This window comes from Talaromyces marneffei, chromosome 1, assembly GCF_009556855.1.
Source record: "Talaromyces marneffei chromosome 1, complete sequence".
Taxonomy (NCBI): Eukaryota; Fungi; Ascomycota; class Eurotiomycetes; order Eurotiales; family Trichocomaceae; genus Talaromyces; species Talaromyces marneffei.
The window spans coordinates 1,918,676-1,934,332 of NC_072348.1; the positions used below are offsets into that span (position 1 = coordinate 1,918,676).

Below are 15,657 nucleotides of genomic sequence, written 5' to 3' on the forward strand. Positions count from 1 at the left end.
GGAAATATTGATATATAGATTGCATACCTAGGTATAGAAATACTAGACATACTGAAGATGATGATTCCCCGATCCATCCATAACACGGAAGGTACCAGATCTGGACTATGCTTATGAACCAAGTTCTCACACCTCATGCTCGCCCTCACTTGCCAACAGATCATAATTCTTGAACTCACGAGGTGGAACCTTGCGCTCAAATAGAATGTCCAGCTCTTCAAATGTCCTATTCTTCGATTCGGGCAACCTGAAATAACACCAGCCATAACAAGCGAAACTAATGGCGCCAAAAAGAAAGCCGGCTTTCCCACGCCAGTCCCCCTCATCCGAGTTGAGCATGTATGGTAGCACGACTGTGAAGATGATATTGGCTGCGGCTTGGACGGCAGTGGCAATGGCAATGGTTCGACCACGTAGTCGAGTAGCTGAGATTTCTGATATGATTACGAAGCATATTGGACCAACTGTAGTCTGATAGATGAAGGTCCAGATGTCCATTAGAGAGGCTTGAGCCCAGACAACCGCGGAATTGTTGCGGCCAAGGTCTAGGAACCCAATGATGAAGAGGATGATTGTCATGAGGATCATGCCACTGTTGTAAATCGTGCGGCGACCAAACTATTTTAGAGCATTAGAAAAACTCCGCTAGATGGTAAGACTTGCCGTTAACTCACGCTCAGCATCAATGGCCATGACAGACATGTGCCTACAAATCCGAGGGCAGTATTACCGACACCCACTATCAGGCGTTAGAATCAGCATAAAAGTAAGATTATGATCATAGTCAAACTTACTGTTGAACGCTTCAGCAGGATCCAAGCCCGCCGTTTCAAAGAAAAATGTAGCATATGCAATCAGCGGGTTACCGCCAATTACCTGAATTAGATATACCATGACGGATATCTCGGTACGGAACAGATTGGCTTTCTTGAAGCAGTCCCAATAGGTCGTCGTAGCTTCGATTTCTCGCTCAAGGAAATCCGTGTGTTCAATCATAATTAGCATTCCCTGAATATCCGGGCGGTTCTTGGCTGATGAGAGTCTCATCAGTGAATTTCGAGCATCTTCTATTCTGTTTTTGCGTACTAGCCAGTACGGACTTTCAGGGGCGAACGCGAGACCAACGAGTAGCACTGTAGGCCAAACCCATTGAATGGCAAATGGAGCTTTGTAGGCCCATTCGTCCAGTCGGCTCTCGAGGCCTGCTGCCACTCCTTGTGCGATAAACTGGCCGATTACGAAGGCGAGATTGACTGATGCTGTCAGAACTCCACGAAGAGCAAGAGGGCAGATCTCAGAGGCATATGTTGGGGCAATAACGACGTAGAATCCGTATGCAAGGCCCCCAAGGATTTCTCCGGCGCAGAGCATGCCGATACTGGTTGAGAAGAACTGCACAAAGACGAAACCTATGGACCATACACAGCACAAGGCCAGCGTTAATCGCCGTCCTAGCTTTTCTAGAGGCCAACCACAGGCGAGAGCTCCAAGCACCTGGCCGATTGGATTACCCTACTCCCAATCACCATATTCATCAATTATAATTGCTCTCTGGCGCTAGATGCATTGGAATGACTACTCACCATGTTCAAAGCCATCTGCCACGGAGCCGGAATAATATAAGAGCCATTATACTCATACCCAAATCTTTTTTGAAATGCGGGCAACGCAAAGAATGTAGTAATGATCTGTGCATCAAATCCCGCCATGACCACAGCGATACAGAAAAGGCAAGCCCATCCTACCGCCTTCGGCCATTGTTGGAGGGCTTCGAGGAAGGTGGTCTCATGTTCTGCGATTGTGATACCACGCGTCTGCTCGATTACGAGCACATCACCTTCGTGCGGGTCATAATTCCCGGCGAGTGTTGAAGCAATTGCTTCAGAAGCGATGGGCTTGGTATCGGGATCCTCCATCTTGTGTAACTATGAAGAATGGAGAGACACATGAAAGAACGACGCGATTCCAAAATTGGGGGCGGGAAACATGGAAGAAAGTTGCAATTCTCCAGATAAGCGTCCTTATAGGTGATATATAGGCTGATCAACCAAATCGTCCTTAATCTGTCCAAGTGAGGGATACCTAGGTAACCTAACTAAGGACTTAAGTTACTACATAAGCACACGAGCTTGTGGTTATCGGGCACGCCGATTGGTCAAGTTGCTTGGAAGGTCATGCGGAGACATACCAGTAGTTCCTAACTTAGTTAACTACGTAGTTAGTTAACATAGTTACTACGTCGTTCATAGGTAAACAGACACTGCACGCTCATTGGACAATCGGACTCGCATCGTAATCATTTGACACGTGATCTTCTTCCGCATCAAGTCGTGTCTGAAGATACATACATAGCGCAGGAACAATAAAAATGCAAAGAAGTGCGTCTTAAATGTAGCCCTTCACATGGCAAGATGGCCGAGCGGTCTATGGGTGAGTCACTACAGTCCAATCAGCTATCTTATTAGCAACCGCTAACACACGCATCAGCGTTCGTCTCAAGGTTTCTTATGGAGGGCACACTCTCTATAATGATCAATATATATACTACGTATATATATATTAGTATGCGAATCTCGAAAGAGGCGTGGGTTCAAATCCCACTCTTGTCAACCCTCCACTTGGAGTATATCTTTTTTGCCAATTCCTCGCACCTTGTCCATCTCGAAATGGCGTTGGGGCCCATCTCGGTGGGTGAGCTAGGGTCTTAGCCCTAAACCCTATTTTTTGTCCATATCTCAAGGAATGGCTAACAACAAACAGTACATCTTTCAATCAATAGGGAAGCGACAAAATCTACTAGGAGTGACTAACATAGGTGTCTGAAAATGGTCACTGACATCTGGAACCGAGGGTATCCCTATATGTCGGGCGTCCGTGTGTAGATCAGATAGATATAGATCCATGCATATACTCGCGCTGACTAGTCCACTGGTCACCACATATATCTATGGAAGGTACCTAGGTGTCTATGCACATTCTACGATTGCCGCGGCACCTTAAGTTAGTCCTTATCTTGTCAGATATGTACACACTCGCCATGTTTCCATGCACATGTCATCTAGTCACATTCCACATTCCAATCGCTGCCCTGGACACGGGAAAATCTACGAATAAACAAGGACAAAATTAATGCATATGACCAGAAATCGCATTTAAATATAGATCACGCAACTGAACCATGGGATCTATCCAATGTTGCATCCATACGTCTATGATCTGCGCAGCATAATCCGTCGGTTGTTATTGTGCGCCTGGAACTTGACCATATGTCTGAACTATCCCCAACAGCTGCATCTGCAGCTTCACCAGTGACATGCATGTCATCCGCATCAACAGAAACACTCAAAGCAGAAGAGACAATGTCTACAAACGCAACACAACCAGCTACGGTCCAGGAGGATCCGCAGCCAAAGCCCTATAAGATATACTCGAATCCATGGTTCCAAATATTTCTTATTAGCGGTATATGCTTTTGCTGTCCGGGGGTGAGCTGTAATCTCTACATATCTAGAAAATTCCACCACTGACGCAGTCCCAGATGTATAATGCTTTGACAGGTATTGGTGGTTCAGGACAAGTTGATCCTAGAGTAGCCGCGAATGCCACCGTAGCTTTACTTTCGGCCATGGCAGTAACGGCTCTCTTCATTGTCGGACCGGTCTTTAACCAGTTTGGGCCGCGTATATGTCTCTTACTCGGTGGTTGGGCATATCCGTTTTATTCAGGTGCTCTTTTATGTTTTAACAGTATGTTCCCACACACTGAACTTGAACGTGAGTGCAAAAACTGATGTCAAGCAGAGACCGGAAATGGCGCCTTCGTCATTGTCTCCGGAGCAATCTTGGGTATAGGGGCGTCCTTCGTCTGGGTATCACAAGGCGCTATCATGACAAGCTACGTACCCGAACAACAAAAGGGACGTGCAATCGCGCTGTTCTGGGTAATATTCAACCTCGGTGGGGGAGTCGGTTCACTGGCCAGTTTCGGCTTGAATTATCGTTCGACTACCGGCACCGTTTCGGATGCGACCTACATCTCCCTTTTAATCATCATGGCAATCGGGTGGTTACTCGGAGTCTTTATCTGTCCTCCATCTACTGTTCAGAACCACGGCACTGTCGTTGAGACTCGCGAACAGCCGCCGGCTAAGCTTTTGAATGTCTGTCTCAAGCTGGCGAGTAATTGGCGCGTGCTTTGCATGATTCCCCTCTTCTTTAGCGCCAACGTCTTCTACTCCTACCAGCAAAACGAGGTCAACGGGAAAAACTTCAATATTCGCACACGGTCTCTCAATGGTGCTCTATATTGGCTAGCTCAAATGGTCGGCGGCCTTATTATAGGCACTCTTCTTGATTTACCCCGACTCAGCAGGCCACAACGAGCACGCATAGGATGGATGTTCCTCTTCACCACCGGCATGTGCATCTGGGGAGGCGGATATGCATTCCAGAAATGGTCGAGCCATCGCATCAACGATCTGCATTTCAAACAGGATATTGATTTCACACGGACTTCCAGCTCCGTCGGACCAATGTTTCTGTACACCTTCTATGGCGCATACGATGCGTTTTGGCAAGCGTTTTGTTACTGGTTGATTGGAGCGCAGTCAAATTCGGCCACGGTGGCGGCGATTCTAGTGGGTGCATACAAGGCCTTTCAGAGCGTTGGCGGCGCAATGGCGTGGCGTATCAATGCTTTGGACGTATCGCCTACCATTCAGTTTTTCATGGATTGGGGCATGTGCATGGGGTCGTTAGTGCTGGCCATACCTACTGTGTTGGCAGTGACGTTGACAAGTGTTGATGACAATACGGCAGACACGGAGGAGAAAGACAAGAGTAGTTCGACGACGCAGACCTCATAAGGGGTACTCACTGTATTCGGTGCTGTTCTATAATGCTGTGTAAATATCTTGTTTCGACAGTGATCCCCAATTGATTCTGTTCATATAACCAGAGCTCGCTTATCATGTCGTAACGGTATTGATCTACGATCGTCAAAGGCAATATAGGTATCTATATTAAGGTATAGCTATTAGAATATTCAAAAGGTATATATCTCGTACCAAACGCTGGACAACTTGTAAACCTATCTAGGCGTAAACATTGCGCAACGCACTCTCCATCAAGATCTTGCTATATTCTCGGTGCAGCAACTCTATATGCCAAGGCATAACCGAGCCCTCCACCTTTGTCCCGGACAATCCATTGAAAAAGATACTCTTCAATTGAAACTCGGCAACCCCTTCATCCTTCTTGACGTCGACGGACATTTCGAAGAGACCATCTGTTTCTCGGAGACCGCGGTTCAAGGGTGAGTCACCGCAGCGAACCACAACCCTGTTGTCTGTTTTCTCGACGACTTGGAAATGGTCCGTGATCTCAGTGCCGATTTCGTAGGTTGCTGTGAGGAGTTCATTGGTGGACCAGAGCTGGTGGGCAGTTTTGGGTCCTTGGTATTTTTTGGCGAGATATTGGCGTTGATAGGCGTAGCCTATTCGTCAAAAGCGAGCAAAAGTTAGCGACTATGATTCTGCGATATTGAGAACAACCGCGAAAACATGAGTCAACAACTGTACCTAGACCACCCCAAAGACCAGCACAAAATTTCTCGACCAACTTGCCCTTCTTTTCCAGCAACTTGGGATCAATCTGCGACAGGGGAACTCTCCGAATGCAAACGTCACGCAACACCGCGTTGTCGTTGGGGTTGGTTTTCTTGTACGACGGTGAGGTAAACAAATAGTCCGTCCGCGGGAGAGGCTCCACGATCGAGTTGCGAGTCCAGATAAAATGTGCGCCGATCGTCGCAACGCCGCCGATGGTCGACAATTTGAGGAAGCGGCTGATGACACCCATTTTGGCGATTGTCCTTGGACAGATGGTGATGGAATAATCGAGAATAAATGGCTCGAAGGACGTTGTGGTTGTTGGTTTAAGCTCTGGGTTGCGCGACTCGGAAGACCTCCGTGGTTGACTCCGGTTGGTGACCGGCAGAATCCCCGAATTTCCGAGATTTGGTACTCCAGCTACCCCATGATTTATGAACTATCCGTTACAGATCTATAAGACGACGATAACATTATGTACGGAGTACCAAAATTATAGAAGAGCAACATTGCCTAATTCAGACTATTGGGGCCGGCGCCGTCATCAATTTCGAGCGCGTTTAATATACCTACGGTACGAATGTCACTGACGATTGACTTAACTCGACAAGCGCGGAGCAAACATGCTGCTTCTCCTATTATTGCTCCTACTGTTAATCGTCCTGTTTCTTGTTTACGTGATATATTATCCTCCCTTTTGGTTAATTCAATGCTTCCAGCGCCGCTGGCCTGACGTGCTTTGGCATGTATCAACATCGGAAAAGGTGATTGCACTCACCATCGATGATGCGCCGTCGGTATACACAACCGAGATTTTTGAAATACTCAAAGCGAACGATGCAATAGCGACATTTTTCATCATTGGATCGCATGTTTCGAGTATGGAAGATGAAGGAGACAAGATCCTTCAGAACTTGATTCACGGTGGAAACGAGCTTGGTAATCACGCCATGTATGACGAACCAGCGTACAAGCTGCCGGATGACGAACTCGTGTCGCAAATTAATCAAGTGGATAAAATCATCCAAAACGCACATGAAGCTGCGAAGGGTGTACCGATAGCGACCGCAGACGATACTGCATTTCCGAGATACTATCGTCCTGGACATGGATGGTACAACGCCAAAATGCGCAGTATCGTGAGTCGTCTCAGATATAAGCTCGTTATAGGGGATGTGTATCCCCACGATCCTCAAATACCATTCGCAAGAGTCAACGCGGCGCATATTCTTCGCATGGCGCGACCTGGAGGAATCATCATCTGTCATGATGGACGACCGTGGACGCTGCCTATGCTGAGAAGTGTTCTTCCAAAGTTGAAGCGGAGGGGTTACAGGATTGTGAATGTTACAGAATTGCTTAAATATGCAGATTCGTAGCACAACATATATTTATGAATGTATATAAGATACAATTAACAGTGGCAAGGGTATATAAATCCAACGGAACCTATTCTAATACATTATGAACATCATCTAATAAATCCTCTGTAAACTCGGTTCTACCCATTCCGGTTTGCCACATGGGTTCTCTTTTGTCCATTTCGAGATCTTTTCTACATCCCATCCGCTGGTCCAAACAGCGGTCGTGGTCCACGATTCCTCGCGGTCCTTGTGGGTTCCCAACCGTATTGAGCGTACAAATGTGCATTTCTTCTTTGGTACGGTTTTCCATTTCCAGGACGCCTCTACCCAGTAAGTCCATTGGAAACATTCACCGTGAGCATGGCATCCTTCGGCACATGCTTCGATGGTTTCATGGACGGGTGATTCAGGTGCTTCTTCAAAGCTGTTCCAGTCTGAGTTTTGCCAGTCATCGCGCTGTTTCACCTCTTGTAGATTGAGGTAGTCGAATAGGTCGGCATATATCAAAGGTCGCTGGAAGTCAAGAAAGTCAGTTCAATGGTGTTCATACAGTGTGTCAAAAAATTACATACCTTGCTAGTGTGATCCTTGACAAAGTCCGTTAATCCAGGCACCTCACGAGGCCATGTCTTGTGTAGACTGAGTACTGGTTGACACCAGTACGGCTTCCCGCTAGGACCAAACGGAATTCCATGTAATGGATGAGGATTGAATATTGGATACAATCCAGACAAAAATATGCCTTTATCCGCCAATGCGAAGCCCAAAACCGAATCTCCGCAGCAGTCACTCCTGACGAGATCCGCCCATCTCTCTGTAAGAGACAATTCAGTGCGATTGGTGTTGGTTGATTCATCAAATTTCACCAGATTCTTGCTTACAAGTCGCTGAATTGCTGTTCGACTGAGTATGAAACCGTTGCCTCCATAGGCAAACCATGTTTTCTCGCCGTCCAATTCGCGACCTGGTGATGGAGAGCCCATATACCATTCCTGCTGGAAATCGTACCGATCGAGAAGACGGAACAGCGTGTCCCATACAACATATGTATCGGCTTCAATGAAATAAAACCACTTTGCCTGTGGATTCACGTTGTATGCATATTCGACCATAGGCAGAAATTTGAATCGATCCAATAACCACCCTTGTCTATGAGTCAACCGGTCACTTGCATGTTTCCCCTGTTTCCACGAACTATCGCCCTTGTTTATATTTTCATATGCCTTTAGGCCTGCTGTTTGATCGGTTCCGTCCAGGCTGTCCTTGTCTATTCCTTCCCAGTATACTTTTGGTAAATCGGCGATGATGTCGTGTGACCAAAACCCATTGCCAATCTCTTCGACTCGATCGGAAACGACGATCAAATTCGATATGCAATTCGTGATATTATTTATATGCGACGAGATCTGATCAAAGGGCTGCGTTGAGCCGATCCTTAGAACGATCTGGATATCTCGGAGGCGGTTGCGTGGAAACACGGCACAGTTAGGATCGTTGTAGTTTTGTCCATCGTGGAATTGTTGCGTTTCTTGGTCGCCTGGTCTTTGCGACCATCGATCCTTGTTGAGTTGTTGGATGCTTACCCAGCGATGCGTTGAATAAATCGTGCCGAATATGAAGAATAGAGTCACAACGGGGACGAGGCCGAGATATTGGCGACGAATTAGTCTCATTTTGAGAGATTCGGTTTCAATTTTATACAAGTATAACTAGGCAACAACACCCAAGCAGCCATTTCTCAATCATTAGCGTGCGTCCATGAGATTTATTTAAGACATTGCCAACGTGACAACTGTGAAGATCAAAAGGTAAGTAGTAAAGGACGTAGTAAAGGACTAAAAGCACCACAATTTGTAATCCTAATCGTAATATGTAAGTTGGCAGTATTTAACTATTCGATTAAACGAACCTGCCTATCAGCTCTGAGTTGGCTGTCGACACAAGCAGGGTTTCTAGCCTGGGAAAGGCCCTTCTGCACTGCCCTGAGACAAGTGCATGGCCGTGTTGGGCGAGTCGTTGGTACTACATTTCCTTGCTTTTGATAGGATTTTCCTGCGTCGCCCGAATACTAATACTGAAAAACGCATCCAATTAGATAGTGACAGGGAATACGAAGGAGTCAGAAGGACGCGACTCCCGAAGTGTGATTGCTCCGTATAGAGTAATCATGTAAGATCATCTGGATTCAGACTTGTAAAACATTACGGGGTCGTCGAGTTTCCCGGTTGATTGATTGGAAACCCATCCTGTTCCGACTCTTCTGCGCCTCATTCGCCGGGTCACAAAAATAGAAACAAGTCTTGTATGTTTTCTCATGTGCATGGTATCCCCTTTCGGTGCTTAGTGAAGAAGAGAATAAGAAGAGAATAAGAAATTAAGAACGAAAGATGTGAAGCTTAGCTTTTCCACATATGTAACTCTATTGAAGCCAATCAGACTAGCTCGCAGATCCTTTCCATAAGATACCCAATCAGAATAATTCCATCAGCTGATAACCCCGTATTTACCCCCGACTGGAGCCTCCTATTGGCTGTTATGTCCGGAACTAGCGAATATGCTTTGGCCTTTCAGGCTCCACTTTGGTGTACCGTAACTTCAATACGTTCTATTACATACGGTATTGGGGTTGGACCTCCTATCAACATTTTGTTCTTTATCGGCTCCATATCCAACTTCTTCAAATATTATTAGACTGCGTTTACTCGACTCTTCCGCAGGTCTTCGCGCCAACAATGTCCCCATTTGTAAATCGCCCACATCAACGGACTGAACGCCAGCCACAAGAATGCAATAAACGTAGCCGTCCAACCAAGGCCAATTCGCTCAATTAGCGGTTCTGCTGCAGCAACGGCACCAGCACCCGTCAGACAACGCCAGAGATTGGTTGCGGCTACAGCTGTTTGACGATTCGCCTCGACGATAAGTGTAGTCAACGAGCTGGAGGCCCCTGTGGTCAAATGTCCCATGAAAAACAACATGAGCATCGGCCCTGCAAGAGAAGTCTTGGATTGCATTACCCAGCCGTAAGCGATCAAACATAGTGCGCCGCCATACACAAAAGGGATCGTGATTGCCAGTTGAGCTACCTCGATGTTAAATTTCTCAATGCTCTGTTGTCGGTTCTTGATTATCGGCATCCCCTGTCGTGCAGCTTCCCGCTTGAAGTTCCAGTCAAGGAGGAGCCCTACCGTCCATCGAGATGTGAGACTACCGCAGCCCAGAGGAAGATAACATAGCCCGATTTGTATTGAATTAAAGCTATACTGCGTCTTGAGTTGCGACGTTAACGTGCTCAGAACAGCCATATATCCGCAATACAGCAATGCTCCATAAGCGAAAATGAAGGCAGGTTCCTTCTCAATGGCAATCAGTGCAGAAGCAAAGATATTAGGACAACGTTTGCGTTTTTGCACGGTGTCATAATTTGGCTCAGGGACTCTTTTTTCTCCCCCGTGCCGGAATGTGCTGCTCAGAACCTGCCATCCGGAGCGATTCCACCTCCCGCTGGGCACAGATCCGTTGCCCACAATTGCGCGACACGTCTCTGGAAGGAACATCACGACCAGAGCAGCGTACACGCCGGCGAGAATAATCAAAAAGCGGAAAATCCACCTCCAACCCAAGAAATGATCTATCAGTCCTCCGATGACAGGGCCCAAGCCGGTCCGAGTGTGACACCCATAGTCGCGTAACCGATCTATTTCCCTCTTTCTGCACGGGTAAACAAATTTGCAATGAAGGATGGAGCTATTCCTTGAAAGATCTACACACAGAGCTGTGTTAACCGAATTCTTAGCTCGACGAACAAAGTTCCGGATTGTGTTGTACTAACCAAGAACATCGTGATATAAAGGTTCATCTTATTAGTTGACACCCCCAGATCATTCCCAATGCTGTTCAGAGCCAGGAAGTAGATACTGCTCGAAATGGGTGAAATCATTGCGGCAAAGGAGCAAAGCATCATTAGAAAGATCTTTTGGCGTTCCGGCAGAATGCAATACGGAACATCGGCTGTTGCTGATGGGGCGTCCGTTTGCTTGGACTCCTTTGGCTGTATATCCACAGCATTATTCTCTTCATCAACCCTCACATCTGACTTTTCCTGCTCTGCTTCGTTTAATCGGCTCAGATCGGGTGCAGTTTTGGCCGACGAAGCAGTGATCGCATCGGCATCACCACCAGTTTGCTTTTCGCCATTCTGACTCAATAGAGTGCCTATTTTGGGTCTCGTAAAACCGAATAAATAGCGTCATGATAACGAGAATCATTTCCTCCATGCGATGCATTCATTGTGGTCTGTTTCGCGAGCCCCGGTTCCGGTGATAGAGCAGCCGGTTCCGCTGTAGAAACTGATAGCGTCTAATTAGGGCTGGGCCATACCTCACAAGCTGGATCAACAATTGATTTCCATTGAGCAAGCCAGTGCTTGTCTTTTGACATATAAGTCGAATATATCATTCAACACATCTCCTGTACACATGGCTGGAGCCATAGCAAAGTATCGGCTCGTCCAGAGTATAGATACAAAAATCATCTCCTAACTACACACAAAGCATCATACCGAACTTCGCCCCAACAATCCGCGAACGCGTTAGTTAAACCGAATTTTCGCTGAATAAGCTGCAATCGGTTTACAAACCGACGGTCGCTTTGTGTTAATATTGGTAATGTAGGAGCCTAAACCCTGAGGTTCACAAAATCAATCCTCTCTGGGCGCAGTTATCTGATCCACATGCTAATTCGCAGATGCCTACGGAGTACTCCGTATTGTCTGTCCGGGAAATTCTCTTCATTTATATGGCTGTAGATGCGTCGAACGCGTCAGTTCCGGACCCCATAATTACGAGGTGGCCCTGCTCCTAGTTGAAACGGGGGGGCTCAGCGCTCAGCCATGGAGCGTCGCTCAACTTGCTGTTGGTTGCGAGTCAGGGTACGGAGTACTAGAGTCTCATGCTGCAAGCCTTTGTAAAAGTTATACACCTAATAATTAACATTAATGTATAATGCAGCCTCGCACAAGCTGCTTAAACCTGAGCTAAGGTCAGGTCCCTCAGGCATCTCAATTAAAGTCGATAAAAATAGTCCAAACACCTAGGTGACTACTGCGACGAGTGAGATCCTTAATTGACCACGGTCAAATAATGGCCATTTCAATCATTTTATTGGATATTGCGTGGAATACTAATTCGCAGTATTCCAAGGTTGTTGACCTGGGGGCTTAGATTTCGGCCCATTCATCACATCCCTTCAATGTGTCAAAGATTCAGCTAACGGGTCCAATTGGCAATACAGACCCCCATAGTTATCAGATCAAAAGGAAATTGGGAGGCCTAAATTGTAGGTTGGTATGGCTGGTGACCTAGGATTGTCGGTTTGTATCTTTGTGGTGCATGAAAGATAAAGTATAAAGATAGACATGGATGCCCGTGTGTCAATGATACAAAGAAGAACATGAATCTACAATACCAAATATTTCTTTAATCTTGAGCCTATTCTTCTATTTGAATTTTGGATAGCAATACATATATGACATATTGACCAATTGACCCTACTGTTCCCTATCCTCTCTCTCGATTTCTCCCTATCCTACCAGGAATCCTCGGTCAAAATGTTCAACGCAACGACCGGGACCTTCAATGCGACTCTTTTCAACAACACCGACCTCTGTACGCTTGATACTTGCCCCTTAGATTGGGCTCAAGTTAATTATATCCCGTCCCTTGGTGGTAACTTGCTATACGTCGGGATCTTCGGCCTCGCTTTGTTATCGCAAATCGGACTCGGTATATACTACAAAACATGGACTTATCTGATTGCCATGGTTGGTGGTTTGGTCGGGGAGATTATTGGATATATTGGACGTGTGCAGATGCACTATAACCCGTTCCCTCAGACTCAATTCCTTGAGTAAGTCTTCTTCGCCCTTCTGTTTCATACTCTCTTCTAATGCAGGTAATCAGGTACCTGGTCTGCCTTACAATTGCCCCCGCCTTCCTCTCGGCCGCTGTTTACCTCTGCTTCTCACGCATCGTCATCGTCTACGGCTCAAGAATCTCCCGCTTCCGACCCAAGACCTACACCTACCTCTTCATTGCAGGTGACTTCATCGCCCTTTTGCTTCAGGCAGCCGGAGGCGGTATCGCCGCCAGTGCAACTGGCACCACACAACAAACGGGTATCAACATCATGATTGCCGGTGTCTCATGGCAAGTGTTCAGTCTCGCCGTCTTTGCAGCTCTCTGCACGGACTTTGCTCTTCGCGTCCGCCGTGCGCGAACCCTAGATCTCAACTCGCAATACGACGCCTTGCGCTCTTCGCGCCAATTCCAGTTTTTCCTCTGTTCTCTCGGAATCGCTACTTTGACTATCTTCGTTCGATCCGTGTTCCGTTGCGCCGAGCTGTCCGGCGGTTTTAACGGCTCTTTGGCCAATAACGAGATTACGTTTATGGTTCTTGAGGGTGCTATGATTTCTATCGCGGTGATTGCGTTGACTTCATTCCATCCTGGATTAATCTGGAAGGGTGAATGGCGCGAGTTATCTAGGAGTATGCGTGCACGTCAGGATGGGAAGGATTACCACGCTGGTGCCTTGCTGTCCACCTCTGATATTGATCGGGAAAGTGCCTATCAAATGAGGTAGATATAGACCTAGATGTATATATATTGGATTGCTTTCATTTGTTATTTTTGAGTTTAGCCATTGTTTATAGAAATTAGAAAAGCGATTTATTTCTCTTGATCAAATTAGATCATTTCTAAGCAGAATACGAGCTCAAGAGATAGCGTAAAAACTTCCTAATCAAGTAACCGCCTCGATGCCTGCAGGGGTAGACCAATCAGAGTGCAGGATGCAAACCTTCTGGTTTATATATACCTAGGTAGTGAGCCTGATACATGACAGACACCTAGTATGCTATAAGGTCATCATGTTGTGGTCTCATTGAGGACAATTACTATGTTTTCTAGCTATATATATAGTATACTAATCTTGAAAGTGTTGTTGTTCAATGATGTAACAACATTGTTGAAGCCCTCGCCGAGATTAGGGTTGGCTCTGCATCTATCACCAACAACTTGCCTGCTTCCAACATTTTTACAAATCTTACGATTCACGTTAGAGCGAGATGATAGAAGAGATTAATTTCAGTTTCTGAGGCCTATATTTTGACTGGTTATTCTTCAAGAATGTGAAACAATATCAAATACCAGAATACGGAGTTAACGTTGGTCATTCCCCATTTCCCCGGTTTAGCATAACAATTAACAATCACCATGTAACGACAATTATTAATGCGACAATGGTATCATCTAGAAGCCCGAGAATGATGTATAAAAAGCGTAGAAATAGACAGTCAGACCACACCTGACATAGCATCGCAGCACCATTCATTCAAACAAACAAACAACACAAGCCAAAAACTCCGTTCAACCACTGTCATCTATCATACAATGGCACCAACAACAAACAACGTCAAAATCATCTTTGGTGGAGCCGCCTTCAACACCAATTATGGCTCCACGGCTGACAAAGTTAGCGAAGTCCTCGCCTGGCTCGAGAAGGAAGGCATCAAGACTATCGACACTTCCGAGGTCTATGGCGACAGTGAAGAGTTACTCGGTGCCGCGAACGCGGCCGGAAAGGGATTCATAATCGATACTAAGATTGGAGGAGGGTTGGCAGGCGTCAAGTCGAGTGGGGAGAGGGTTGTCAAGGCGGCGGCGGAGAGTTTGAGGAAGCTTAATACTGATTCTGTTCGTCCCCCTCCCGGCCCTTTTTTTTTTCTCATTTCGATATGGACCAAGTATTGATGGTTCAACAGGTAGATGTCTATTTCATCCACACCCCCGACAAACGCGTCCCACTTAAAGACACCCTCCACGGCATAAACCAAATCTACAAAGAGGGTAAATTCAAACGTTTCGGTCTATCCAACTTCGCGCCCGCTGAAGTCGAAGAAGTCTGCCAAATCGCTCTTGAAAATGACTTTGTTCTGCCTTCTGTATATGAAGGGAACTACAACGCAGTTGGACGACGAATTGAGACGGAACTGTTTCCCATCCTACGCAAATACAAAATTGCGTTTTATGCGTACAGTCCTATCGCGGGTGGATTCTTGACGAAGTCGCCCGAGGACGTTATGAATGAGAAGGGAAGGTTTGATACGAAACTTATGTTTGGCAAGATGATGAATACTCTGTACAACAAGCCGTCCATGTTGGAATTCTTGACCGAGTTTGGAAAATTGGCCACCCAAGAAGGCATTTCGCAGGCGGAGTTGGCGTATAGATGGATTGTGTACCATTCACATTTGGATGGTGAGTTTGGGGATGGTATAATTATTGGGTCGAGGTTTGGGGATCATTTGACTGCGACTATCGAAGGGTTGAAAAAGGGTCCGTTGAGTGAGGAGGCTGCTAAGAGGATGGACGAGTTGTGGAAGGCAGTTGAGAAGGATTCGATTTTGGATAATTGGAATGACTACCTATCGAAGAACAGTCTATAGAATGCCTGGGCAGAAGATTTGAGATTGATTCGAGTCATAAATTAGGCATCCCCAACTAAACTGAATGTATATATCTTGATAAACTCCAATTATATGCATGCCGAGTCCCAGAAGAGACCGCAGAGACAAGATCTGTTCCCGACAAAAGAATCCGATGCAGGTGATTCAAAATGCTTTCT

General features: G+C 46.3%; 9 protein-coding genes across 9 annotated transcripts; 4 read left to right on the forward strand and 5 right to left on the reverse strand.

The window, feature by feature from the left end:
- Positions 1-126: 126 nt before the first annotated feature.
- EYB26_000714 (uncharacterized protein) lies at positions 127-1,916 on the reverse strand (the record flags this gene model as incomplete). The annotated part of the gene is made up of 4 exons (XM_054260030.1): positions 127-618; positions 675-739; positions 795-1,512; positions 1,584-1,916. 4 exons carry the CDS (start codon positions 1,914-1,916, stop codon positions 127-129), a joined length of 1,608 nt encoding a protein of 535 aa, XP_054116005.1.
- Positions 1,917-3,266: 1,350 nt separating this feature from the next.
- EYB26_000715 (uncharacterized protein) lies at positions 3,267-4,864 on the forward strand (the record flags this gene model as incomplete). The annotated part of the gene is made up of 3 exons (XM_054260031.1): positions 3,267-3,485; positions 3,539-3,746; positions 3,801-4,864. 3 exons carry the CDS (start codon positions 3,267-3,269, stop codon positions 4,862-4,864), a joined length of 1,491 nt encoding a protein of 496 aa, XP_054116006.1.
- A 228-nt stretch (positions 4,865-5,092) lies between these two features.
- On the reverse strand, positions 5,093-5,858 carry EYB26_000716 (uncharacterized protein; the record flags this gene model as incomplete). Its single annotated transcript, XM_054260032.1, has 2 exons — positions 5,093-5,493; positions 5,579-5,858. The coding sequence occupies 2 exons, from the start codon at positions 5,856-5,858 to the stop codon at positions 5,093-5,095; spliced, it is 681 nt and encodes a 226-aa protein (XP_054116007.1).
- Positions 5,859-6,231: 373 nt separating this feature from the next.
- On the forward strand, positions 6,232-6,987 carry EYB26_000717 (uncharacterized protein; the record flags this gene model as incomplete). Its single annotated transcript, XM_054260033.1, has 1 exon — positions 6,232-6,987. The coding sequence occupies one exon, from the start codon at positions 6,232-6,234 to the stop codon at positions 6,985-6,987; it is 756 nt and encodes a 251-aa protein (XP_054116008.1).
- A 96-nt stretch (positions 6,988-7,083) lies between these two features.
- Positions 7,084-8,645, reverse strand: EYB26_000718 (uncharacterized protein; the record flags this gene model as incomplete). Its single annotated transcript, XM_054260034.1, has 2 exons — positions 7,084-7,485; positions 7,545-8,645. 2 exons carry the CDS (start codon positions 8,643-8,645, stop codon positions 7,084-7,086), a joined length of 1,503 nt encoding a protein of 500 aa, XP_054116009.1.
- Positions 8,646-9,659: 1,014 nt separating this feature from the next.
- EYB26_000719 (uncharacterized protein) lies at positions 9,660-10,529 on the reverse strand (the record flags this gene model as incomplete). The annotated part of the gene is made up of 1 exon (XM_054260035.1): positions 9,660-10,529. The coding sequence occupies one exon, from the start codon at positions 10,527-10,529 to the stop codon at positions 9,660-9,662; it is 870 nt and encodes a 289-aa protein (XP_054116010.1).
- A 140-nt stretch (positions 10,530-10,669) lies between these two features.
- EYB26_000720 (uncharacterized protein) lies at positions 10,670-11,262 on the reverse strand (the record flags this gene model as incomplete). Its single annotated transcript, XM_054260036.1, has 3 exons — positions 10,670-10,735; positions 10,805-11,187; positions 11,232-11,262. 3 exons carry the CDS (start codon positions 11,260-11,262, stop codon positions 10,670-10,672), a joined length of 480 nt encoding a protein of 159 aa, XP_054116011.1.
- A 1,318-nt stretch (positions 11,263-12,580) lies between these two features.
- On the forward strand, positions 12,581-13,614 carry EYB26_000721 (uncharacterized protein; the record flags this gene model as incomplete). The annotated part of the gene is made up of 2 exons (XM_054260037.1): positions 12,581-12,879; positions 12,933-13,614. The coding sequence occupies 2 exons, from the start codon at positions 12,581-12,583 to the stop codon at positions 13,612-13,614; spliced, it is 981 nt and encodes a 326-aa protein (XP_054116012.1).
- Positions 13,615-14,423: 809 nt separating this feature from the next.
- EYB26_000722 (uncharacterized protein) lies at positions 14,424-15,478 on the forward strand (the record flags this gene model as incomplete). Its single annotated transcript, XM_054260038.1, has 2 exons — positions 14,424-14,726; positions 14,795-15,478. The coding sequence occupies 2 exons, from the start codon at positions 14,424-14,426 to the stop codon at positions 15,476-15,478; spliced, it is 987 nt and encodes a 328-aa protein (XP_054116013.1).
- Positions 15,479-15,657: the final 179 nt, after the last annotated feature.